The sequence below is a fragment of the Ceratotherium simum genome, chromosome 4 (genome assembly GCF_057802395.1).
Source record: "Ceratotherium simum simum isolate JZ-2026a chromosome 4, ASM5780239v1, whole genome shotgun sequence".
NCBI lineage: Eukaryota > Metazoa > Chordata > Mammalia > Perissodactyla > Rhinocerotidae > Ceratotherium > Ceratotherium simum.
The window spans coordinates 1,324,870-1,351,657 of NC_141903.1; the positions used below are offsets into that span (position 1 = coordinate 1,324,870).

At 41.3% G+C, this 26,788-nt stretch overlaps 1 protein-coding gene across 5 annotated transcripts in view; it reads left to right on the forward strand.

The window, feature by feature from the left end:
- RNF130 (ring finger protein 130) overlaps window positions 1–26,788 on the forward strand; it is a 101,148-nt gene that overhangs the window by 58,937 nt on the left and 15,423 nt on the right. For 4 of the 5 annotated variants that reach the window (XM_087429194.1, XM_087429193.1, XM_087429197.1 and 1 more), the window contains 2 exons: window positions 18,633–18,704; window positions 20,867–20,949. In XM_087429194.1, coding sequence (XP_087285320.1) covers window positions 18,633–18,704; window positions 20,867–20,949 — 155 coding nt within the window. Of the gene's footprint in view, window positions 1–18,632; window positions 18,705–20,866; window positions 20,950–25,526; window positions 25,774–26,788 lie in introns of those variants that run through there. The other variant, XM_087429196.1, reaches the window with a different exon arrangement.

The following is a 26,788-nucleotide window of genomic DNA, read 5'->3' on the forward strand; positions in this document are numbered from 1 at the left end:
GCATGTATACAGTTAATCTTTGAAAACTACTGGGTTCAAAAGTTTCTTTCCAGACTGGGGGGGAAAGTATTGTGCATACTGTTAAGATTTTTCCCCTAGGAAAAGATTCTGGAGTCAAAAGAGACAGACTTCTTTTGTCATTGTTGGATGGTAGATTGAATTTTGCTTATTATGTTTATTAGGGATTAATAATTCCAGAAGAACTAAAAAGGGAAAATAGATGTTTGAGCTGAGAATGTATTATTTTACCACTTTTTTAATACGCTTTTTATAACATGCCAGAACCTGGCGTGTCACATTGACTCAGTAAATGCTTAATTAAAGAATGAGCTTCCATTCTACTGGGAAGGCAGACAGGCATAATCAAAATACTGTGTGGTATAGGAGCTATTCTTTTGGGGCAGAGTGTTATTACTCTAGGTGAGTCAGGCTACTTTACAGAGGAGGTAGTGACATTCGAGCTGAATTTTAAAGGATGAATAAGACTTCATCAGACAGAGACTGGGAGGAAGGTCAGGCAAAGGGATCATTCATGGAGAGATGAAAGGAGAGAGAGGAGAGTTGAATGGCATCGGGAATAGTGGGGAGGAGACCTGAGACTATGAACTGATTCTGGGTGAGTACATTGACACTAGAAGATGAGGGACTTGAATCTCATGCTGAAGACTTTAGGCTTTACTCTCGAAGCAGTAAAGAGTCATCAAAGGTTTTTCAGCAGTGGAGCGATTGATATAAGATTTTTTCTGATGGGAGAGGCTTAGCGGGAAGGAGCTCTTAAAGAGGGAAATATCAAAGAGCAAAGGAAAAAGGAAAATAGTATTAAGCGAAAGTCTGTATGCTGGGGGCATAGACTAGGGGCACAGGCAGCTGGTTACCTTGGAAAAGCATTGGGGATACTTATTTTGAGACAAAAAGGAAAAACGTGGTAATGATGAGAGAGTGAATGAAGGAGGGTGCAGACTACAGACTAATTTCAATCAGGGAAAAAATTATATTCACAGCACTTGTGAATTAAACCAATGTTTAAAAGAAGACGACCCTATTATATGCTGATACAGACCTAATTCTGTTTCTGTGGAAGAGTTCTGATGACTGAATAGAGAAACTCTACGTGAACTTCGTTGAAGTGACGTGTCCTCGATATACTGTGAACCATCTGGCTTTGAACAAATTATTCCTGTTAGATTAAGCAATAAGAGTTGTTTCAAACTGTTTTCTACCAATTTAAAACTTTTGGTCACTCTGTATCCAATATATAATAGTATTCACATTGGTATTATTGGTGTCTTTAACCAAGTGAAATCAGATCATCTGGCCCATGACGATCAGTATCCCTTCTTATTTTATAATATGGGAAGTCTTTTGAGCATTTATAATGGAAAAAGAACTGGACTACAAAGTCAAGGGCCCTAAGGTTCCAGTCCCAGCACTTTTACTCACTTCAGACAGACCTCCTCTCTCTCTGGGTTTGGGTTTCCTCCTTTGTAAAGTGATGCATCCCTGTGATTTTGTCCCATTCTAACATTCTCTGTGTGGCGAGGAGGAAACCTAAGTAGTTTTATTACCTAATGAATAGGGCACAGTCAGAGGTACAGAGAGTGAGAGAGTGGGTAGAGCGTTATGGGAAGTGCTTTGGAAACTAGGGTTGGTAGTTTATACTTAGTTTAGTGAGTCTCAAACTTTAGTATGCAGAACAATCATGTGGGGACACATTTTTCTTTCTTTTTGTTTTCTTTGGTGGGGAGAACACTTTTTAAAACTGTGAATTCCCAAGACACTTCCACCTTCCAGTCTGATTCGGGAAGTCTGGATAAAACCTACCAGCTTTCGATTTGGACAAGTTACTTAATCTCTCTGAGCCTGTCTCCTCTTCTATAAAATGAGAATAATGTAGTTCCTTTCTCATAAAATGATTGGGAGGATTACATGAGTCAGTACACGTGAAGGGCTTAGAACAATACCTAGCACATGGTATGTACTGAATAAATCTTAGTTACTATAAATATCATCATTAGTTCATATTATTATTATTAAGCACCCAAGGTAGATTTAAAACTTTTGCCCCATGGACCACACCTGAAAAACAGTGACTTAATGACATGGTGGTCAGGTGAAGGTAAGGGACCTTAATAAAAAATGATCTTCATGAAAGAAATTTGTGCTTCATCTTAGATATTTGAGAGTCAGCAGGATGCAAATAGTATTAAAACCAATAGAAAAAAAAACCCATTGGCTTTTAGACAGATTCAAGTAAGAGACCAAAATCGTAGCTGTGATATGCCTGTCACAAAGTGATGGGAATGTTGAGGGAAGGGTTTAAAACTCAGGGGTGACCCAGGAGGAGGTAGTAACACAGAAGCCAAGTCAAGAAAAATATGACAGTGAAGATATCTGACATTAATATCAAACACAGAGAAAAGACGATTTTTACTTTCGCCACGGGAGGTCTTGACAGTTCGGAAGGTGATGTACCTACGTGTGTGTCGGAGGCCTCTAATTAGATGCCCTGCGTGCATCCAGGTCAGCTCGCGGAAGCTTGAACTCCTTCTCCCAGCAGCGCCTGCTCTCTTTCTGATGGTCCCTCGTCTGGGTGATGCCACTCCCACACAGCTGGTCACCTAGCCAGAAAGCCGGGACAGTGTCCTTGACTCCCCTCCATTCTCATGCCCCCACATCGATCAGCAGCCATTAGGTTCCGTCATTTTTGCTTCCTAACTCGGTCTTGGCTTTGTCCTGTCCTCTCTTTCCTTCTACTGCTTGCCCAATTCAGGCCCTTCTGACCTCTCTGAAGCACTAGGCCCTTCCTGGTCTTGCTGCCTCCAGTCTTTCCTCTGTCACATAGCTTCTTCTCAGGAGGCCAGATCAGAATTCTCCAGAACTCAGGTCTCATCATGGAGCCCTTCCGCTTAAAATTCTTCAGTAGAATTCTGATCTGAACAAGGTTGAAGCAGTCAGGTATTTTGATTAATCTTCCCAAATCTCTTTAAAAAATAAAACAGAGAGCAACTAGGACAGCAAAAGGAAAGCCCACAGACAGCGTCTTCAATGATCCAAGCAGCACGTGCCTCCAGGAACTCCAGAGAAAGGAGTGGTCAGGCCAGACTGCCTGCCACAGCAAGACCTGCCCTGCCGCTCCCAGGAAGGTAGCCAAGGGAAGAAAAGGGATAGTTCTGGTGGTTCTAAAAATCAAAACCCTAGAAATCAGGAGGAGAGGCTTCGCTCTGAAGGGAAACCTCAGCAAATAGATCTGAGAACAACTGGTGAAACAGAGATGGCACCACAGATTCTAGTTTGTAAACAAGTGAAAAAAAGACCTTGGGTGGCCTGCCCAGTGGCATGGTGGTTAAGCTCGCACGCCCTGCGTTGGTGGCCCAGGGTTCGCAGGTTCGGATCCTAGGCATTGACCTATGCACCGCTCATCAAGTCATGCTGTGGCAGGCATCCCACATGTAAAGCAGAGGAAGATGAGCACAGATGTGAGCCCAGGGCCAGTCTTCCTGAGTGAAAAGAGGAGGATTGGCGATGGATCTTAGCTCAGGGCTAATCTTCCTCACCAAAAAAAACAAAAAACAAAAACAAAAAAACACGACTTGGGAACCCATTATGGAGCTTCAGGGAGCACAGAGGGTGGTGGGGCAGCCTCAGCCGTTGAGGCAGCCACTAACACACCCAAGCGCGCACACACAGCCTGAAAGCCAGCATCTTATGTAATGGGTAAATAGGTAGACATTTCAACTAAAGTCAGAACAAAATAGCTGCCCGTGTTCTGCTCTACTGTTTAATGTTGTGCTGGAGGTATCGGCCCAAGCAGTTAGTAAGGTAAAGCAGTAGGATACGTAAGACTTGGGAAAGTATCTCTATTTTCAGTTGATATGAATGTCTATCTGAAAATCCCAAAACAATCAATGGAACAACTATTACAAACAGGGAAAAAGACTTAGTAAAGGAATAGGATATAAAATTAACATACAGAAATAATCAAGATATAATAGGAGGGAAGGCACCACTTGCAACTGGATGGATGGATGGATCAATCTAGGTATGAACTTAACAAAAACTTTAAAACCTATGTGAGGAAAACGACAAAATACTCCTGAAAGACACAGGAATGTACTTAAACAAATGGAAAAAGACACACTTTGTTCCTATTGAATATAAACATTCAATACAATAAAGATGTCAGTTCTCCATAAGTTCATTTATAAGTTTAACTTGATCTCAATAAAAGTACCTTCAGATATTTTTCTGGGGTTAAATAAGGTAATTATAAAATTCATATGGAAGAATAAGTAATTAAGAATAGCCTGTAATGGGCCGGCCCTGTGGCTTGGTGGTTAAGTGCGCGCGCTGCAATGCTGGTGGCCCGGGTTCGGATCCCGGGTGCGCATCGAGGCACCACTTCTCCGTCCATCCTGAGGCCGAGTCCCACATACAGCAACTAGAAGGATGTGCAGCTATGACATACAACTATCTACTGGGGCTTTGGGGGGAAAAAAATAAAATAAATAAAATCTTAAAAAAAAAAGAATAGCCTGTAAAAGAGGAGCAATGATGGGTGGTTAGCCACACCAGCTTTTGTAATACATAATAAAGCCTCATATTTAAAAGTGTTAAAAGTTAGCCCATGAATAATCAGAGCAATAGAACAAAATGCAAAATCCAAAAATAAACCAACTGCATATGGAAATTTAGTACAGTATATAATAAAAAGCATCATCTCAGATCAGTCGGGAAAGGTCAACTTTTTAATAAAAGGTTGTGGGACAACTGGAAAAAGACAAAATTGGATCCATTCCTCACATTATACGCCGGGATAAATTTCAGATGAATCAGAGATCTAATTATAGACAACAAAACTACAAATATTACAAGAAAACATGGGCTAAATTTTCCTTTATGACGGAGAATTTGGAAAACTGAATTATGGCTAAAAATCCAATAGAGTCAGAAAAATGATTGATAAATTTGACTACATTCAAAAGATAAATGAATGACAAACTAGCAAAAGACATTTGCAACTTGTATTACAGACAAAGAGCTAGTGTCCCTGATATATAAAGAAGACTGGGGGGAAAAAAAGACTGAAAACCTGATAGGAAAAAATGTGCCAAAAAAATGAATAGACAGTTCACTAAAAAGAAATGCAAATGGTACTTAAAATGTTAAAAGATGGTCAGCCGCACTCATAAATTAAATGTGACTTAAAACCATACTGAGATACCATTTCTTACTGATCAATTTGGCAACAAAAAAAAATTCTAAAGTTTGACAACATGCTTTCTTGACAAGGTTGTAGGGAAGACAAGCATTCTCATACGTTGATGATGGAATGCAGATGGTACAGTTCCTGTGGTGTGGAGGTGGGAATTTGTAATATCTAGCACAATTGCATGTGTACTCATCCTTTGTTTTAGTAACCTCACTTGTAGGAATGTAGCCTGATGATAAACTTACAAAAGTTAAAAATGACACATATGCACTACTATTCGTGGTGATATTATTTATAATAACAAAAGACCTGAACCACCCAGATGTCCATCAATAGGAGTCTGCTTGAATAAACTAGTACTCTACACAGTGAAATACTCTGAATGCAATGGAGTAGTATATAGCTGTAAAAGAGAATGGGATTCTGAAGATCTCTGTGCTGCTGTGGAATGACCTCTTAGTGCAGAACAGTTTTAGTATACTAGTTTATTGTAAGCAAGAAGGGAGCCGTGAAAATACATTCATATATACGGATATACGTATCACATGTCTACATATATGCACGCATACATATATATACTGTTATTTCAAAAGGAAACAGTGTAAGGATAAAGCAAAAATTAATCTGAGTTACTACTTTTGGGAAAAGGGAACAGGGTAGAGGAGATAGAGATGGAAGTGAAACTGCCCTGTACCCTGTTTTATAGTTTGACTTTGGAATCATGTAAATGTTTTAGATAATTTTTAAAAAAAAAGAAGAAGGGCCGGCCCCATGCCCTAGTAGTTAAGTTCAGCACGCTCTCCTTCGGTGGCCCAGGTCCGGTGCCGGGCGCGGACCTACACCACTCATCAGCAGCCATACTGTGCAGTGACCCACATCCAAAGTAGAGGAAGATGGGCACAGATGTTAGCTCAGGGCTAACCTTCCTGAGAAAGAAGAGGAGGATTGGCAACAGATTTAGCTCAGGGTGACTCTTCCTCTGCAAAAAAAAAGAAAAGAAATTATCAAAATTGAAAATGACTGGAAAGAAATGAACCTAAATATATTTCAAGATGGTGGCATAAAAACATGGAGAAAGAAATTGGTTTAGGAGACTTTTTTTGACAGTACATTTCTATTGGGATATATTCTAAGGATTAAAAAAAAGTCTAAGCTGCATTTAATAGTCTTATTGTTAGTAGTATTGATTGTTACTTGAAACCATTATATGTATATTGTAGGATAAAGTGAATAAATAATTTTGTTAATGGTATTAGAAATATGAGAGTCAAAGAAAATATTAAAATCAAATTAAGTAATAATGCTGTAATCTTATTTTTGAATTGGAAATATCAGTATGAACTCCTGGTTTATTTTCCTTTTTCTAAAAAGCAGAGAGTTACTCTGTCTGTGGCGATGACAACTCAGTAGCAATGAAGAATTCCAACTAATAAATGCAGAAGGAATGACAGAGTTAGAAAATTACCATTTTACATCCTTAATAAAATAATGAATCTCTGCCCCACCTCACTCCACCCTCAGGCTGCTCTAGGGTTATCTTTAAATGCCATTTCCCACTCAAAGGAACCAGGGATCCTTGGAGAAATGGCTTATGCCAGCTCGCCCAATGGCTTAGGGAAGCAAATGTATAAGATGAATGTTGTGCCAGAAAGCAGGGATGCTATTGAAGAATGCTAAAGTGGTGTCAAGAGGACCTAAATGCCATCTTAAAGGAGCTCTCCATATCCAAAGATGAGACAGAGCACCAGGGAATAAATACTGCAGTTGACTGAAACTGGAGGTTGTTAGAAGACCAACTTACTATTCTGAAAACCAAGTTTTAAAAAACAGTTCTTTCTGTTTTTTTCTGTACAGATTGTATTGCATAGTAACCAACTAGTTGATGAGGGAAAGTTCTTTGTAGAAGAATTCCAACTAATAAATGAAATATAGAATTAGAAAATCACCATTTTGTAACCCTTAATGAAATGATGGATTTAGACAGTGAGCATCAGTGGATGCTACAGTCATTTGAAAGACTGATGGAGCTTGATAATGGATGGATCAAGCGGACAGGACCTGAACCACTGATCATGCTTGATATCACTGAGAGCTGGACTATCTAACATTATGCCCTTGTGATGGGATGTGTTAGGAAGTACACAGCACAACCTGGGAGGTATCCATGCCAGCACAAGGGAACCTGAATCTAAACCATTTCATAAGAAATGGGCCAAGTAAAATGATACCAGGAGGAAACAACCAGCTAAATTTAGGATGTGGGACATTCTGTAGGACAAATAACCCAGTTTTGTCTTATAAAAATAGCATTTAAAAAAAAGTATGGTGCAGACTTCTGCTTTTGGCCAAGATGGAATAATAGACTTGGTTTACCCTCCTGCCTGAAATAGTCAAAAAGAAGGAAAAACCCCCAAATACATGAAACTGTTTTCAAGACACTGCACAACAGACAACAAAGGCCAGTGATCCCTAAGAACAGGGAAACAAAAGAGATGAGCCCTAGGATTATCCAGCTTAATGTTCTGAGAGAGTTTCTAGGCCACAGTGTGTGGAGGGGAAACCAAGGCAGAGCCCAGTGGACTGCCTTGTTTGAGAAGACAGAGCTGAGAGTCCATGGAGAACAAGGTGGCTAGCACTCACAGAACACAGTGCTGAAGAGGAGAGAAATGCACAGAGAAAACAAAGCCCTAGGGTCTGTAGAGGATACAACCACCATGAGTATTCAGCAGAGTATTGATCAGCCCTTGCCTGTGAGGAAACTCCAAGGCTGGGGAAAACCATCCAAAACGATTTGAAGGAATAGTACCCAGCAAACAATGCCTGTTCCCAGACTGCCAGACTGGAAAACCTCATGATTCATAGAGTAGAGTACTCATAATGGGTCTCACTGGGCTAAAAATGAAGGTGGTGTCAGGGCTGCAGTCCTTTCTGTAGGCTCTAGGGGAGAATCTTCCCCTGCCCTTTCCAGCTTCTACAACCCACCCACATCCCTTGGTTCATGGCCCTCTTTCTCCAAAGCCAGCAATATCAGGCAGAGTCCTTCTCAGGCTGCCATCTCTCTGGTTCCCTCTCCCTATTCTTTCTTCCATTTCTAAGGACCATTGTGATTACATTAGTCCCACCCATATAATCCAGGCTAATCTCCTGTTTAGCAATCTTAATTCCATCTGCAGCCTTAGTTCCCCCTTGCCATGTAACAGAACATATTCATAGGTTCCAGGTATTAGGATCTGGGCATCTTTGGGGGACCCATTACTCTGCCTACCACACATAAATTCAGATAACTAGGGACATGTAAGATATTACTGAAAAAAAAAAAGACCCAAATCAAAATTGTAGAGATAAAAACTTTAATGTCTGAAATGAAAAATAAACTGACTGGAATTAATGGCAGATTAGACATTGTAGAACAAAAGATTAGTGAACATAAACACATAGCAATTGGAAACTACCCAAAATGAAATGCAGAGAGAACGAGAATTACCAAAAAAAAAAAAAAAAATGAGCAGACCATCATTGAGCTGTGGGACAACTTCAAGCAGCCCAATGTATATGTACTTGGAGTCCTCACAGAAAATGAGGGAGGTGGGGGTGTCAGGCAAAAAAGAACAAAGGAATAAAGATGAGCATAATAACATTTGTCTCATTGGAAGCAATACAAAGGAGAAAACAGTGGAGAAACATCTTTAATTTTATATGCACTGCAAGTATCTTTCAAAAATGAAGGTGAAATTCACATATACAAAGCTGAAAAAATTAGTCATGCTTGGCTTAACGAGAGGGATGTGTTCTGAGAAATGTGCCTGTGCTGTTAGGCAATTTCACTGTTATGTGAACATCACAGAGTGCACTTACACAAACCTAGGTGGTACAGCCTACCACACACCTAGGCTCTATGGTACTAATCTTAGGGGACCACCATAGTGTATGCAGTCAGTCATGGACCGAAATGTTGTGTTGTGGTGTGTGACTGTAATCTTCAGCAGACCTACACTCCAAGAAATATTAAAGGAGATCCTTTAGGCAGTAGGAAAATGGTATCAGTGGATAGTGGAAGTACACAAAGGAAGGAAGAACACCAGAAATGTATTTATTCTGTGGGTAAATACCTGATATTTTTCTTATTCAAATTTCTTTAAAAGGTAATTATTGCAAATCACATATCTGATAAGGGATAGATGTCAGAATATATAAAGAACTGCAGTTCAACAACAAAACATTCATTGTGTGGAAGGTTATTTGGCTCGTTCTCTGCCCTATAATACCTTTGTATAGCGTGTGATCATAACTTTCTCTGTTGCTCTTGTTTACATGATGTGAATTTTTCTCTACCTTCGGGAGGACACTGGACACATGGGGTAGATGTGGGTCAGGGCAGCTCTCCGCACTGCACAGCGTGAGGGCCCGTCTGCTGCCGTCTCTCTGTAGCTCCCCTCCAGGACTTCCTGAGATCCGTCACCTCTAGTGATGGAAGCTTCTCTCTCCTTTACCCCACAGGGCTCCTGCCCTGCTCGGTCCCAGCTCTCTTTTCCTCAGGGAGGCCTCTTTCCCTTGGAAGGGAGTTTTTGTTGGGTGTTTCAGATCCTCGAGGGCTTGGCCGCCCTAGCAATCTCTGATCTTCCCTCAGCCCATTAGTGGATTTCCACATTTTGTTTTGTTCCGTTATCTGTAAACTGGAGCCTGAGAAATCTGCTCCCACTTTCTCTGGTTGTTTCTCAGATCCACTTGCCGAGGTTTCTGTTCAGTGAGTCGTCTCTTGGGGGAGGGTGTTTTTGGTGATTCTGGAATCCCCGGCTCTTAGGACCGTCAGACCCTTCCTCCTCTCCCCTTCACCCGCTCCGCACAGCTCCTGACTCTGTCTGCATGGAGTATGCTGCAGTTGGTGGTCTGGCCCGCCGACTTGCAGGCTGGGGTTTTCGAGATGCCCTTTCACCTGGTTTTGTTGAAGATGTTGTGGGCTTTACTTTTAGTCTTGAAGTTGCTGTGTGTGTCTTTATGAGGAAATCTGGTAAGATTTTAAAATTACCCTGCTACCACCACCTTGTCCCAGTTGAAGGCGGCTCCAGTCAGCCTTTTCTTCCTGTCTTTCCACTGAACAACTCTTGTCCAGGTCACCATGACCTCCTTGTCATCTCCAGGAGTCAGGTCTCAGTTCTCATTATTCTTGACCTCAAATTTCATCCATCCAAAACCAAATTCTTCCAGGCCTGCTCTTCTTGCATCTTCCCCGTGTCATTAGATGGTGATTCTTTTCTCTAAGCTGCTCAGGCCAAAACCACAGCGTCATCTTTTTGTAAACCCCTCTCTTTCTTCCATGTCTCACATCTAATCCATCAATTCTCAGAGCTGCCTTCAAAATATATCCTATACACTAACACTGAAAAATCCAAAAAGGAAATTAAGAAAACAACTCCATTTACCATAGCACCAAAAAGAATAAAGTACTTAGGAATAAACTTAACCATGGAGGTGAAAGACTTGTACACCGAAAACTAAAAAACAACTGCTGAAAAAAATTAAAGATGACACATAAATGGGAAGACATACCATGTTCATGGATTAGAAGATTTAATGTTGTTAAGATGTCACTACTACCCAGAGTGATCCGCAGATTCAGTGCAATCCCTATCAAAAATCCCAACGACGTTTTTTGCGAAAATATGTAAGTAGATCCTAAAATTCATATGGAACCTCAAGGGATTCCGAATATCCAAAACAATCTTGAAAAAGAAAAACCAAGTTGGAGGTCTCACACTTCCTGATTTAATAACTTACTACAAAGCTACAGTAATGGAAACAATGTGCTGCTGGCATAAAGACAGAAAGATAAACCAATGGAATAGAATAGGGAGCCCAGAATAGAATAGAGAGCCCATAAGCCCTCACATATATGGTCAAATGATTTTCAACAAGGGTACCAAGACCATTCAATGGGGAAAGAACAGTCTTTTCAACAAATGTTTCTGGGAAAAGTGGATATCCATATGTAAAAGAATGAAATTGGACCCTTACCTTACACCATATACAAAAATTAACTCAAAGTAGATCAAAGACCTTAACTAAGAGCTAAAACTATAAAACTCTTAGAATACAACATAGGAGGAAAGCTTCATAACATTGGATTTGGCAGTGATTTCGTGGATATGATACCAACAATACAAGTAATAAAAAGATAAATTGGACTATATCAAAATTTAAAACTTCTCTGCATCAAAGGACACAATCAACAGAATGAAAAGATAACCCACTGAATGAGAGAAAATATTTGTAAATCATGTATCTGATAAGGAATTAATAGCCAGAATATATAAAGAACTCCTACAATTCAGCAAAAAAACAACCCACTTAAAAAAATAGGCAAAAGACTTGAAGTGACATTTCTGCAGAGATATACGAATGGCCAATAAACATATGAAAAGATGCTCAACATCACTAATCATTAGGGAAAAGTAAATCAAAACTATACCCATTAGGATGGCTACTATGAAAAAACAGAAAACAATAAGTGTTGGCCGGGGTGTAGAGAAATTGAAACCCTTGTGCACTGTTGGTGGGAATGTAAAATAGTACAGCCACTGTAGAGAACAGTATGGAGGTTACTCAAAAAATTAAAAACAGAATTACCATATGATCTAGCAATTCTACTTCTGTGTGTATACCCAAAAGAAATGAAAGCAGGGTCTCTGAGATATTTGTACACCCATGTTCATAGCAGCCTTATTCACAATAGCTAAAACATGGAAGCAACCCGAGTGTCCATCAGCCGATGAATTGATAAGCAAAATGTGGTATATACATACAATGGAATATTATTTAGCCTTAAAAATAAAGAAAATTCTACAGTATGCTACAACATGGATGAAGTTTGAAGACATGCTAGGTGAAATAAACCAGTCACAAAAAGACAAATACTATATGATTCCATTTATATGAGGTACTTAGAGTAGTCAAAATCATAAAGACAGAAAGTAGAATGGTGGTTGCCAGTCTCTGGTGGAAGTGGAGAAGGGGTTGTGATTGTTTAGTAGGTATAGAATTTCAGATTTACAAGAGTTATGGGAATGGATGGTGGTTATGGCTGCACAACAACGTGAATGTATTTAATACCACTAAACTGTGCTTGAAAGGTGGTAAATTTTGTTATATATATTTTAATACAATTAAAAAATTAATCCAAAAGAAGACAGAAAAAGAAGAAAAAGGGAATAAAGAACAGATAGGGCAAAGAGAAAACAAATACCAAGATGATGATAGACTTTAAACATAACCATATCAATAATCACATTAAATTTATGGTCTAAACACCCCAGTTAAAAGCAGAGATTAACAGACTGGATAAAAAAGCAAGACTCAACAATATGATGTCTACAAGTAACCCACATGAAATATAAAAAATACAAATAAATCAAAAGGATGAAAAAAGATATACCATATTAACACAAATCAAAATAAAGTTGAGGTGTCTGTGTTACTATCAGGAGATTTTAGAGCAAAGCTGTTGCCAGAGTAAAAGTCATTTCTGAATAATAAAATGGACAATTCTATAAGAGGACATTGCACCTAAACATTTATGCACTTAATAACAAAGCTTGAAAGTAATCTGAAATGAGAACTGATAGCACTGCAGTGAGAAATAGACCTGCAGTTAGAGTCAGAGATTTCAGTACCCCTCTCTCAATAATTGATAGAATAACTAGACAGAAAATCAGTGAGTATAGAAAAGATTTGAACAACATAATTAACTTGATCTGATTGACGTTTATAAAACACTCCTGTCAACAAAAGAATACCATTCTTTTTTTTTTTTCTTTTTTTGTGAGGAAGATCCGCCCTGAGCTAACATCTGCCAATCCTCCTCTTTTTGCTGAGGAAGACCGGCCCTGGGCTAACATCCATGCCCATCTTCCTCCACTTTATATGGGACGCCACCACAGCATGGCTTGACAAGCGGTGCATCGGTGTGCGCCTGGGATCCGAACCGGCGAACCCAGGGCCGCCACAGCAGAGCGCGCGCACTTAACTGCTTGCGCCACCGGGCCGGCCCCAGAATACCCTTCTTTTGAAGTATACTCTGAGGCATAAAACAAGTCTCAATACATTTAAAAAGATTCAAGTCATACGATGTATGTTCTCTGACCACTTGGAATTAAACTTGAAATCAGTAACTGAAAAATCTCTGGCAAACCCCCAAATATTTAAAAACTAACTAACTTCTAAATAACCCGTAGGATAAAGAAGTCAAAGGGAAATTAGAAAATCATTTGAACTGAATGAAAATGAAAACACAGTATATCAAAATTTTTATGATGCTGCCAAAGCAGTGCCTGTATTAGAAAAGATGAAAGGTGTGAAATTAATACTCTCAGCTTACACCTTAAGAAACTAGGGAAAGAGGAGCAAATTAAACCCAAAGTAAGCAGAAAAAGGAAATAATGAAGATAGAGCAGCAGTCGGTGAACAAAATCCATGACTCCAAGAGCTGGTTCTTAGAGAAGACTGATAAAATTGATAAGCCTCTGGCCAAACTGATCAGGAGAAAAAGAGAGAAAGCACAAATTAGCAATATCAAAAATGAGAGCCATGACATCACTATAGAGTATAAGGATAATAACGGAATATTAGGAACAACTTTGCTAATAAATTGGACAACTTCAAGGAAGTGGACAAATTCCATGAAAAACTAAAGTCAAGATAGATAGCTAAATTAAATAGCCCTATATCCATCAAGGAAATTGCATTTGTAGTTTAAAATCTTCCAAAAAAAGAAAACTCTAGGCAGATCATTTCTGGTGAAGTCTACCAAACATTTAAGGAAGAAATAATAACAATTCTACACAAACTATAGAAATTGGAATGGCAGCAATACCTAATGTTTCATTCTATGAAGCCAGCATCATCCTGATACCAAAACTAGACAGAAACATTTCAAAACAGAAAAGTACGGACCAGATCCTTCTTGAACCTAGATGCAAAAATTCTAAACAAAATTTTAGCAAATCATTTCCAACAGTATGTAAAAAGGCTAATTTGTTATGACCAGATGGTGTTTATCCCAGGAATGCAATACTGATTTAACATTAAAAACTAATCATTGTTATTTTTCATATTAACAGACAAAAAAAGGAAAACCACATGATCTCAGTAGATGGAGAAAAAACATTTGCCAAAATCCAACATGTATTCCTGATTTTAAAACTTTTAGCAAACTAGGAATAAAAGGTAACTTCCTTACACTGATGAGGGGCATTTACGAAAAACTTGACGGCTACCATTGTAACCATGTTAGAAATGAAGAAGTAAAACTGTCTTCCTTCACAGATGACTGCAGAAAATTTGATGGGATCTATAAAAAAGCTGCTAGAGCTAACAAATGAGTTTAACAACTTTGAGAGATATAAGATCAGTGTAGAGAAATCAATTTTATTTTGGGACTGGCCCGGTGGCGCAGGCGGTTAAGTGCGCGCACTCCGCTGCGGCGGCCCGGGGTTCGCTGGTTCGGATCTCGGGCGCGCACCGATGCACTGCTTGTCAAGCCATGCTGTGGCGGCGTCCCATATAAAGTGGAGGAAGATGGGTGTGAATGTTAGCCCAGGGCCAGTCTTCCTCAGCAAAAAGAGGAGGATTGGCAGATGTTAGCTCAGGGCCTATCTTCCTCACACACACACAAAAAAATCAATTTAATTTCTGTACAAGCAATGAATGAGAATTGAGGTGTTTTTTTTTTTTAAATACTGTTTTCATTAGCATCAAACAGGAAATAGCACAAACAGGAAATTATTAGAGAAAGATCTGACAGAAGATGTGCAAGACCTGTACGGTGAAATTCACTGTAAAATATTGCTGAGAGAAATTAAACTAGAGCTAAATAGATGGAGAGAGACAGTGTTCAGGGGAAGACGCAATGTTGTTAAGATGTTGATTCTCCCTAAATTGTTCTCTACTTTCAGTGCAATCCCAGTGTAAATCCCAGGTGGCTTTTTTAATGGAAATTGACAAGCTGAACCTAAAATTCTTATGGGAATGCAAAAGATCAAGAACAACTGAAAGGATGTTGAGAAAGCAGAAAAGAGTTGGAGGGTTAACACGACCTGATTTCAAATTTGTTAAAAAGCTACAGAAATCATGACAGTGTGATATTTGCTTAATGGTAGACAAATAGATATATGGTACAAAGTAGTGTTCAGACACAGACCCACACGTTTATGGGCTATCTGATTTTTGCCAAATGTACAAAGGCAATTCAGTGGAAAAAGGACGGCCTTTTCAACAAATGGTGCTGGGACAGTTGTATATCATGTGCAAAAAAAGAAGAACTTGGAACAGTACCTCATACCATACAAAATTAACTCAAAATGGATCAGAGACCTATATATAAAGATTACAACAATAAAACTAGAAGATAGGGGAAAATCTTATAACGTTGAGATAGGCAAAAATTACTTAAATAGGACACCAGAGTGCAATGTATAAATGAAAAATTAATAAAGTGACTTCATCAAAATTAAAAACATGCCACAGAGTGAGAAAATATATGCAAAAGGAGTTGTATCTAGAATATGTAAAATACTCTCAAGTCAATAATAAGACAAACAACTCAGTAGAAAAATCGGTGAAAGATTTGAACAGACACTTCATTCAAGAAGATATACAGATGACAAATAAGTACGTGAAAAGATGCTCAGCATCATTAGTCATTAGGGAAATGCAAATTAAAACCACAGTGAAATACCACTACAAACCTATTAAGGGTGGTGACAATGAAGTGGAAAAGACTGGCCATATCAAGTGTTGTCGAGGATGTGGAGGAACTGGGACTTGCATACGCTGCTAGTGGAAACGTAAAATGGTACACTCACTTTGGAAAACACTTTGGCAGTCTCTTAAAAAGCCAAACACGCCTACCATGTTAGCCAGTCTTCCCTACTCATAGGTATTTACACCGGAGGAAAAAGAACATATGTCCTTAACAAAGACTTGTACAAGTAAAAAATGTTTTCAGCTTATTCATTGCAGCCACGAACTGGAAAATAATACAGATGTCCCATCAACAGGGAAAATGATAAATAAATTGTGGTATATCTATACAATGAGATACCACATAGCATAAGAAAGAAATGAAATATCAATACATGCAACCACATGGATTAATTTCAAGATAATAGTGCTAAGTGATGAGCCAGCCCTGGTGGCTTAGTGGTTAAAGTTCGGCATACTCCGCTTCGGCAGCCCGGGTTCAGTTGCCAGGTGCAGAACCCCACACTTGTCTGGCAGTAGCCATGCTGTGGCGGTGGCTCACATAGAAGAACCAGAAGAACTTACAACTATGCACAACTATGTTTTGGGTCTTTGGGAGGAGGAAAGAAGGGAGAAAAAAAAAAAAAGGGAGGAAGATTGGCAGCAGATATTAGCTTAGGGTGAATCTTCCCCTGCAAAAAAAAAAAGATAATTATGCTAAGTGAAAGAAACCATATAAAAATAGTACTACTGTATCACTTCATTTATGTAAAACTCAAAAATGCAAACTGTAGTAGCAGAAAGTGGGTCATGGGTGGATAGGGTGGAAGAGGGATGGGAAGAAGGGATTAGGAAGAGGCTCAAGGAAATTGAGGGAAATGATAGATAAGATGCACTGTCTTGATCATAATGATGGTTTCGTGGGTCATGTCAAAACATCAGATAGTATACTTTGAATATATGCAGTTTATTTTAAATCAATTATATCTCCATAAGGCTGTTTTATACATATGTGTAACATATGTATGATAGAGGGGACTCTTGCAGGTTAAAGAGACTTGAGAGGCATAGCAGCCAAATGCAGTGTATCATTTGTATCCTGATTCAAATAAGCCAACTATAAAAAGACATTCTGGAGACAGCTGGGGAAATTGCAGTATGGTCTGAGTATTTGATAATGTTGATTGATTATTGTTAGTTTTGTTAGATAAGACAATGACACCAAATGAAAGCCCATATCTATTAGAGAGACGTGGTGAAGACTGGGTGAAATTATACAGAGCTCGTGATGTGCTTCGAAATCCTCTAGCACGATAAAGAGGGGTTCCCTCTTACAGATGAAAATACAGATAAAACATTGACAGTCGAAGCTGGATGATGGATACGTAGAGGTTCATTAAATTATTCTGTTTTCTTTTGTGTATTTTTAAATTCCTCCTAAAATTTTTATGTTTTTACGATTTTTTTTTTATCCTCAGGATATACAATTCAAGGTCTCCTTCTTTTAGCCCCCACCCTTCTCCTTCAGCCTCAGCGTCTGCCTCTTCTCACAGTTCAGGGTCTGGTTATGTGTAGGGTGACCATCTGTCCCAGTGTGCCTGTTTGCACCTATTGTCCCAGTGTAATTATTAACAGGGCTCTCTGACTTCGGAGCATTCTAATTTAAACAATAAAATGTGTGCTCACCCTAGTTATATCAAACTATAATTTCTTTCACATGCCTGCGCTTCACACCTGTTTGTCTTTACTTAACTATTCCTTTGTCCAGAAAGGACACTTGTGCTTTTCTTTATCCTCCTATCTCTATGCTTTTCCTTATCTAACTCTTCCTACTCGGTTGTCCAAGTCTTAGCTCAGGCACCATTTCGCTCAAAGGCTTCTCTGACCTTCCTCCTCTGCCCTAGCCCCTCACCTGCATTGGGTTGCATCCTCTGTGCTGCCACACCACTTGGGCATGCTCTGCTGTACAACATTCCATTAAAATGTGTCTACTAGTCTGTTCCCCAATTCAGTTGGCTTTTCACGGTTAAGGGTACGCTGTCTTTTCATCTTTGGGTCCTTGGTGTCTGGCAGTGCTCGCAGTAGCTCGTAAAATGTTGGCTAAATCCAGCCTTACAGACTCTCTGACTTAACCCTCTCAGATAAATGAGAAGAACTCAACCCTTGAAGGTCAGCACACCTACCTCTAGATCACAGAGCCTTGTCGTGGCAGAGACAGAAGTGCAGCCATGATCGAACCCGTGTTCCCACACTTGGTGACAGGATAAGCAATTTCGAGGGGCTTTAGAGGTGTCCTTTTACTAAGACAGAGTTATATATCTAATACTGGTTGTCCTTGGAGCAGAATAGGAAAGCTGTTGAACAGTGGTGGTAGCTCTGACATGTATAAGACATAGATTTTGATAATCCTGTAATATTTCAAATGTTTATTAAATACAAAATGCAGTAGTGATTTTGGCACCTGGCTTTTTCACTGTATACACTTTTAAATTATTCAACCAGAATGCTGAATCTATGGGAAAACTGCCAGTTTTTCTAATTTTTTGATTGCTTTTTTAGAATCCTCTCATGATATGATGTGGAGAGTGATGTAGGATAATAGGGACTTTATATATTTAATTATTTTAAAATAAAGAACATCATCCAGAGATCTTGACTTAATGTCTGTTTTTCTTTGCAATTTTTATAGCGTCGTCTTGGAGATGCAGCAAAGAAAGCCATCAGCAAATTGACAACCAGAACGGTAAAAAAGGGTGATAAGGTAGGGTAATGAAATAGCTTTTAACACTATAAAAATAAATAGTTTTGCTTTTGATTTGTTGGGAGAGGAATATACCCTCATCATCTGTGTCTCCTTTGTGAGAATATTATTTTTCTTCAAGTGTTCTAGCTAATGCTTTATTATAAACCAGTGTCTCTTTGAAATCTTATTCTTAGTATGCCTGTAATGTGGAGGCCCTCCATACAGTTCTCTAACTTTTCTGGACTTTAAATGCTCTTGCCATTATTAGCTTCACGGGGCTACTTATAGTTACCCTGGCTGTGGTGGTCAACAGAGTTTTCTTCTGCTAAAACCTAGCATACTTTTGGGAAGATCTCTAATGGGGCAGTTTGTGCACTAAGTAGCCAGGAACTTGCGTTCTGTTCCTATGCTTCCTGAGACTTGGCCACGTCTCCTTTGTGTTTTATTTCTTCACCAATTCAATGGAGGACTGGAGACCCACATTTCAAGGGAGCGTCAGTTAACAAGGTGCTTTCTGTACAGTGGGCTAAGCAGTCTGAAAGAAGGGCACAGTTTGTCAGGATTGGGCCTGACAGCCAAGGGCACGGAACCTGAGAGGCAGTGACAGAGGCTTGGCTGAGACCGCTCACCAGAATTCCCCAGTCAGTTCTCAAGTTATGGTAGAGCCCTACTTCTGCTCTATAAGGACAAAAGAGCAACTTAAGGTTAGACCCTTCATTTGATATAAGCAAGGTTATCTAGAATGAAAATATTGTGTCTCTGAGGGCATAAAACCAAAACTGTCTTCTGCCCCACACCCAGCTCTAATATTTTAACAAAGAGTCTAGAAGGATAATTTCAGATGTTTCTCTATCCTCCTAAATTTTACCGCTTTCTTGACTTGACTCACTCATTTTTATTCCCACTACCTTGACACCACCACACCTAATTTTCTTTGACACAGCTCCTGAAGGTGGAGACATTTTCAGTGAACTTCACTGTACACTAAGGAAAGAAGAAAGGAAAAACTCTTGTAGAGAATGTAAGCAACATCACAACCACTGCACTTCAACCGCAGGGCAGTGGTCACTGTGTCAGTGCTTTCCTGGCCTGGTGGGCCCTCAGCTGCCACACTGATTTGAAATTCCCTGGAGCTGGTCTAACCTACCCATCCTACTTTGTCCCCCAGGCTAGCTCAAAACCATCTTTCCCTATTAAAACCAACACCTCTTCTTAGTTTGTACCTCCTACACCTGCCAAGAGTTGTTCCACTAAGTTTCAATCCAAGTGACAATGACATAGCAAATAGTCTCACCTTTCCTGGCTTAGATTCCTGGTAGTGCTCTGTTTTATGACCGTTCAGGAGAAACCCTCCCCGGTCCAGAGAAGGAAGGAAATCAGTCACTCTGTGTTACCAAACACCTGGCTGACTCTTGAGAAAGACTCAGTATTGAGTTGATCCAGTGGCTGTTCTGTCCCCCAAATCTCTGACCAGGTGCACAGCTCCCATCCTGGGGGCAGATCTTTAGATAGCCGTCTTTTGGGGGCTCATCATCTTTGCTGCCTGTACTTAGCTATGTGGTCACATGAGCCTCCTAATGAGTACCCACATTGTGGAGGGTGTGCAGTGAAACCCACTAGACCTGATTGGTGATGCAGCCTTAGTGGGGAGAGGACATGAGGATAGTCCAAGGTGATAGCTGATTTGAACCTTGAAAAAAATTAGAATTCTGACATGAAGTTTCACAAGCAGAATTAATATTAATTGTCACAACATAGTTTAAAAACAAAATAGACTGGCTTAGATATAATTTGAGTTGTTAAGCCCATGAAAACATTAATTTTTTTTAAGCTTTCACTTTATAATCACTTTTTTTTTAAATAATTTTATTTATTTATTTATTTTTCCCCCAAAGCCCCAGTAGATAGTTGTATGTCATAGCTGCACTTCCTTCTAGTTGCTGTATGTGGGACACGGCCTCAGCATGGCCGGAGAAGCAGTGCGTCGGTGCGTGCCCGGGATCTGAACCCGGGCCGCCAGCAGTGGAGCGCATGCACTTAACCACTAAGCCACGGGGCCGGCCCTGTAATCACTTGTTTACCATAGTTGTCACAGGAAAATTTTTAGCTAGATTGTATCTCCTCCATTTATGTGCTTTTAGCTTTAGCGTGTGACTTTGTTCCTGTGCTTTTCATTTCAGGAAACAGACCCAGACTTTGATCATTGTGCAGTCTGCATAGAGAGCTATAAGCAGAATGATGTTGTCCGGATTCTCCCCTGCAAGTATGTCAACTTCCTTTGCTTAAAAAAGAATGATACTAACGTAGTTTTTATGTCTCCCTTTCAGAGTGGGTATCCCACCTGCTTTCGAGAGCTGCCCCATGGTTTTCTGGCAGGCAGAGGCCCAGCTGCATAGTGCACGTAGTGGAGTTACAGTTAGCAGTGAGCCATGCTCCCTCAGCCAGAACTGATTGCACAAGCCTTTCTCTATAGGAGAAACACAGGGCACAACCTCTGCACACATCCATAGCCTGAGATCGTTAATGTCAAAACTTTTTAATTCTTTGGGGGCCAGCCCAGTGGTGTAGTGGTTAAGCTCACATGCTCCACTTCAGCAGCCTGGGGTTTGCAGGTTCGGATCCCGGGTGTGGACCTACGCACCGCTTGTCAGGCCATGCTGTGGCAGGTGTCCCATATAAAGTAGAGGGAGATGGGCACAGATGTTAGCCCAGGGCCAATCTTCCTCAGCAAAAAGAGGAGGATTGGCAACAGATGTTAGCTCAGGGCTAATCTTCTTCACACACACACACAAAATTTTTAATTCCCTGACTTCCATGGGTTTCAGAACTACCCACCGTCCCTCTCCTTAAATCAGAGTGCATCACTAGGCCCTCCAGTAAAGCCTCAGCAGTGTCCACCTGGCACTGGGTAGCAGAACTCTGGGACTTGGAGTAAGTCTTTTTCTGAACCGGGGTTGTATGTAGTCGGGAGGACTGATGTGTGCTGCGTGCCTGCTCCTGGTCAGGGGCTCTGCTCCATACAATTTGTGTTTCTCTTTCCTGTCAAAGGGTTAGTGTTCTTCTCCCTGTTGTTTAGTGGAGGATAGTGAAGCCAACAGTAGGTGCTAGAGTCACAAAATTCAGAAATGGCAGAGCCAGTATGAAGGTCTGTCTTTAATGTTGGCGCTTCTTACATAGAGCCACATACCTCCTTCCAAAAGGAGGGTGTTCACCTGAACTTGGGTGCCCTACAAGAGCAGATTTTCTTTGTAAGCATGTTGATTTCTCCCAAGGTGCTATCCCAAGCTAGGGGATGTGAAACATTAAGATACACACTTCTGAGTGTTGATGGGAAGAATATGAAACCACCTATTGAGAAGCCTAAAATCAAAGAATTTTCCTCTTCCTTCTCCCCTGTCCTTTAAAAACATTCACACAACTTTAGCCTTATAATAACACAGAACATGTGAATGAATAAAATAATTAGTAGTAGTTGTCTCCATGAGTCTACTGGTATTATTTTACTTATTCACAAAGTAATCTATTTTGAGCCTAGAAAGTTCTGTTTTTTTAAAAAATCATAGAACTTAAGAATAATTCCAGGGCCAGCCCCGTGGCTTAGCAGTTAAGTGCACACGCTCTGCTGCTGGCGACCCGGGTTTGGATCCCGGGCGCGCACCGGCGCACCGCTTCTCCGGCCATGCTGAGGCCGCATCCCACGTACAGCAACTGGAAGGATGTGCAGCTATGACATACAACTATCTACTGGGGCTTTGGGGGAAAAGAATAAATAAATAAAATTATAAAAAAAAAAAAAAGAATAATTCCATGTACTGAAATAGAAAACCAAGTTTCTGGAAGTCTAGTCATTCTAGTTTACATACAAAGGAAAATCTATAAAACTCAATGCAAGCTGTTCTATAGAAAATTAAATTATGTAATCAGTTTTTCTTCAGCTGTAGTCACTTACAGTCTAAAACATGAGGCTGAAGGAAATACACATACCATTTAGGAAAAGAATCAGTAGGATGCGTTATAAAGCATCGTCAGCTGTTCCCTGCTTTTAAAAAATGTTTTCACCTGCACAGATTTCTTTTGACACCGGAGTAACCAGGAAGAAGCCGAGTCTTTCCAAATTCTGTCTTCCTGTTTCAGTCCAGGGTCCCCCAGAACTGTCTGAGACCTAAGAACAAAGGCTTCCAATCCGTTCCTGGTTATTACTAAATGAGAGTGTCTTGCCAGGGAGCCTCAGCAGGAAACAGGTTGTTATGGGAGCTCGCTCCCCATCCTGTCTCCTAAGCATTGGCTTTTCCAAAGTTTCTTTTTTTTTTTTTTTGTCTGGTGAGGAAGATTGTCCCTGAGCTAACATCTGTGCCAGTCTTCCTCTATTTTTTTTGTGTATATGGGACGCCGCCACAGCATGGCTTGATGAGCGGTGTGTAGGTTGCACCCAGGATCCAAACCCGTGAACGTTGGGCTGCCAAAGCGGAGCGTGCAAACTTAACCACTATGCCACCAGGCCAGCCCCCAAAGTTTCATTTTGAGTTCTCTTTTTTCTTAATTTAGTACAGTGCTTTCCAAACCTGACTGTGCATCAGAATCAGTGGAATACTTTCAGAAACACATCCCAAGTGGAACCCAGGCATGTTTGTTTTTATTAAGTACCTGGGTGATTCTGATGCTGCAAGGCCACACCCTCCATTGAGGTCCCGAGCTTTGATTGATCTTAGCCATTTCTGTGGTTATACCTGCCACCAGAAGAGTGGTCTCAGCCTTTGTGTTTGTGGTTTGCGTTTGAATATCAGAATTTTGGCAAACTGAACAGCATTTCTTTGCACCTGTGGTTGGGGCACTGCTCACTCCTGCCCTGGCTATGTATCATGCTTCCCCTTTTGCTTTGGAGCAGTTTGATGTTTCTTACTCTTAATATCTTGAGTCTCAATAAGTTGTAGCTTTCTCTAAACTATATTGCATAGCCTGCTCAGCAAAACATCTCACCTGACTGAAGTGGTAGTAACAGCATGATTCTCAAGTATAGTAAAAATTGACTTTGCACATTGAGCAATGCTCTGTGGGACCCAAGTTGACAACTTTTGACCTAGAGCAGGGTTTCTCAGCCTTAGCATTGTTGACATTTGGGCGCAGACAATTCTTTGGGGAGAGTGTGCTGTCCTGTGCCTTGCAGGATATTCAGCAGTATCCTAGCTCCAACCAGTAGGTGCCAAATAGTACCCCATACACAGCTGTGACAAACACAGACGCCTCCCTTTGAGAACCACTGACCTAGAGGATGGGTTCGCACACATGGTCATCTTTACTCCAAACCTTCTCTAAGCCTCTTCTTTCCAGTGGATTCCTGTGAAGCACCTTGAGATTAACTCTTGCCTCTTGCTGCTGCTGGCTCTGTTCCCTCTGCCTGGGATACCTTACCCTTTGTCTTTTGTCTGAGTCTTTGAAACTGAGCCAAGATGTGACTCTGCTGTCTTCCTTTAGCTCTCCTTGCCTGGCAGGTCTGTTACCTCCCTGCCTCCTGTGGGGCTCTGACGGACCCCAGTTGGGCCTGGAGCGCCGCCCAGGGCCCTTCTCTCTCCCTGGCCAGAACGCCCTGTCCCTCACATCAGTGCTTCTGGGTGTATTCGTTCTCCTTAAACACCTTAACTCTTCCGTTTATTCCTCGCTCTCAGCAGATAACTTCACCATCAACTTCACAGAGAGAGTAATAGCTATTAGATAGTTGAAATTCTCTTAGCTTCCTGACCCCAAGCCTCCACACCCACACTTGCAGCCTTCCCACCTTCCTTCCTGTCAGGACGGAGGACGAGGGGTCTTTATTCTGTGCTCTTCCCACGTGGGCCTCTGTGCCAGTCCTTCCCTCCTCGGGGACCTTGCTCTATTGACTGTCTGCTCCCTCCAGTTTTTGTTCTTTCCATCTCCGCTCATTTCGTCATGCTCAAGCATTTCCAATTCCAGTTTTCAGTTCTCTTTCAAACCCATCTCCAATACTCCCTTCCAGCTTCTGCCTTCACAGCCAGACTTTGGAAAGGATCCACACCCATGGTCCTTCTTCACCTGAGTAAGGGAAGAAGAAAAGCCCAGGTGACTTTGTGTCTTTCTGTCCGTCATTTGAACAGGCCTTTCTGGAGACTGCACTAAGACTTTCTGTCTTTAGAGGGCAAACCTCGGGCTGGCCCCGTGGCTTAGCGGTTAAGTGTGCGCGCTCCACTGATGGCGGCCTGGGTTCGGATCCCGGGCGTGCACCGACGCACCGCTTGTCTGGCCATGCTGAGGCCGCGTCCCACATACAGCAACTAGAAGGATGTGCAGCTATGACATACAACTATCTACTGGGGCTTTGGGGGGAAAATAAATTAATTAATTAAATTTAAAAAAAAAAGAGGGCAAACCTCTCGTGGATTGCTGGCTTTTTGCTGCATGACCTTTACCCTCCTCTTCCGTCACGTTCATTTACTGTGTGCAGATGGTAGTTGGCATGGCTTTGGGACCTCCTGCTTCTGTCAGTTGATTACAGTTGATCATCCTTTGGATGTTAGCCAACACGTCTTAGACTCTGAAAAACTCACCTTATTTAGACCTCTTATTTAAAGGTCAGCCACAAAATTTTTTAGTAGTTGAAAATACTTTTCAGAAGTAGAATGCTGCAGCTTGGATAAACGTTGTGTCTAAGAAGCCACTTTGGGGGCTCAAATGGGGCAGTTATCTGGCTGTGGGCTGAGGCTTTGCTGTGAGGCCCCCACCTCAGAGGGAGGGCCTGTTTACACAGCATCTGCTGCCGGTCCCAGCTAGGGGGAAGGAGTGCTTGTCTCTGACCTTTAATAATCCTGGATCCTTTATATTTGCCAGGTTCTTGCATGGCACCAAGAGGCTGCAGAGCTTTGAAAACAACTCACCTTCCATGTAGATGCCTCACCCCACCCCCAGCCGTTGTTCTGATCCCTCTCTAGTCTACGGCACGTGTGGGAAGTAGGAAGGGGGGAGGGCGCTGTATTTCATTGTTGTTGGTTTGTTCCTTTTATGTTCTATACGTTTCACATTTTGTATCCCAAAGTATTTCTTATAGGAATAAAGGACTTCTTTGTTGAAGCTCTGATATGCTGGTCCTTTTTACCTTTGTCTGTTCCTCAACACATCACCTGCTTTCCATCCATGTATACTACTGAGCCCGAAATACGTTGGGCCCTTTTCTGCTTTATGTGTATTTTTATTGTTCGAGTCTTTTGTAACGGTGGGAAGGTCTGGCTGGCCCCTTGTGCCACCCTCTGAGGCACCTGGGTGCTTGTGATTCACCTGCAGGGTAGTGGGAGGCCCTCTGGTGCTGGGCGTGCTGGGGCTTGAGGTGTGCTCAGGGGTTCTGACCATTTATTGTGGTATTGTGGGAAATGTGAACAAATGTGTTGAGTGTGTGTTTAATGATACCCGTTCATTCGCATGTCCTGCGTGCTTTTCTGAGTATTCTGCATACGGTTTTTCACTCACTGCTCCAAACAGCACACGAGGTAGATCGCAGAGAGCCTTCCCCACTCCTACCTGCCCTGTGGCTTTCAGAGGAGACAACAAGGAGCTGGGAAGGGCAGTTTGTCGAGGCTCAGACAGTGTAGTAGCAGGACTTTGCCTAGGAGGAAGAGAAGGCCCACCGAGCTTGTTGAAACAGAGCTGAGGTGGTAGAAGCAGGAGGGTCAAGAGAATGGTGATGAAGAAAAGAAGCAACAAGGGAAGGCCGATTACCTATCACGACTCCAGCAGGGAGTGATCCGAGGGAGAGCGGTGGGCTTGTGTCATGAGGGCCAGTGGGTCAAGAGAAAAGTTGTTCAGCTTTGTTTTCAGAAGAGAGGGGTGTGTTGTAGCAATTAGACTGATGGTCTCCTGGCGAGGTGCAGCAGCTGGACTGTTGGGGAATCTGGAAAGATGGTCCGGTCAGAGGGGCTAGCGTGGGAGGGAGGGCAGTTAGCTGACTGGGCTGGGGGTTGGGGTAAGAAAGCAGTGGGGTGGACAGATAGTCAAAAGGAAAAGGTTTTTTTTGTTTGTTTTTGTGTGAGGAAGATCAGCCCTGAGCTAACATCTGATGCCAGTCCTCCTCTTTTTGCTGAGGAAGATTGGCCCTGGGC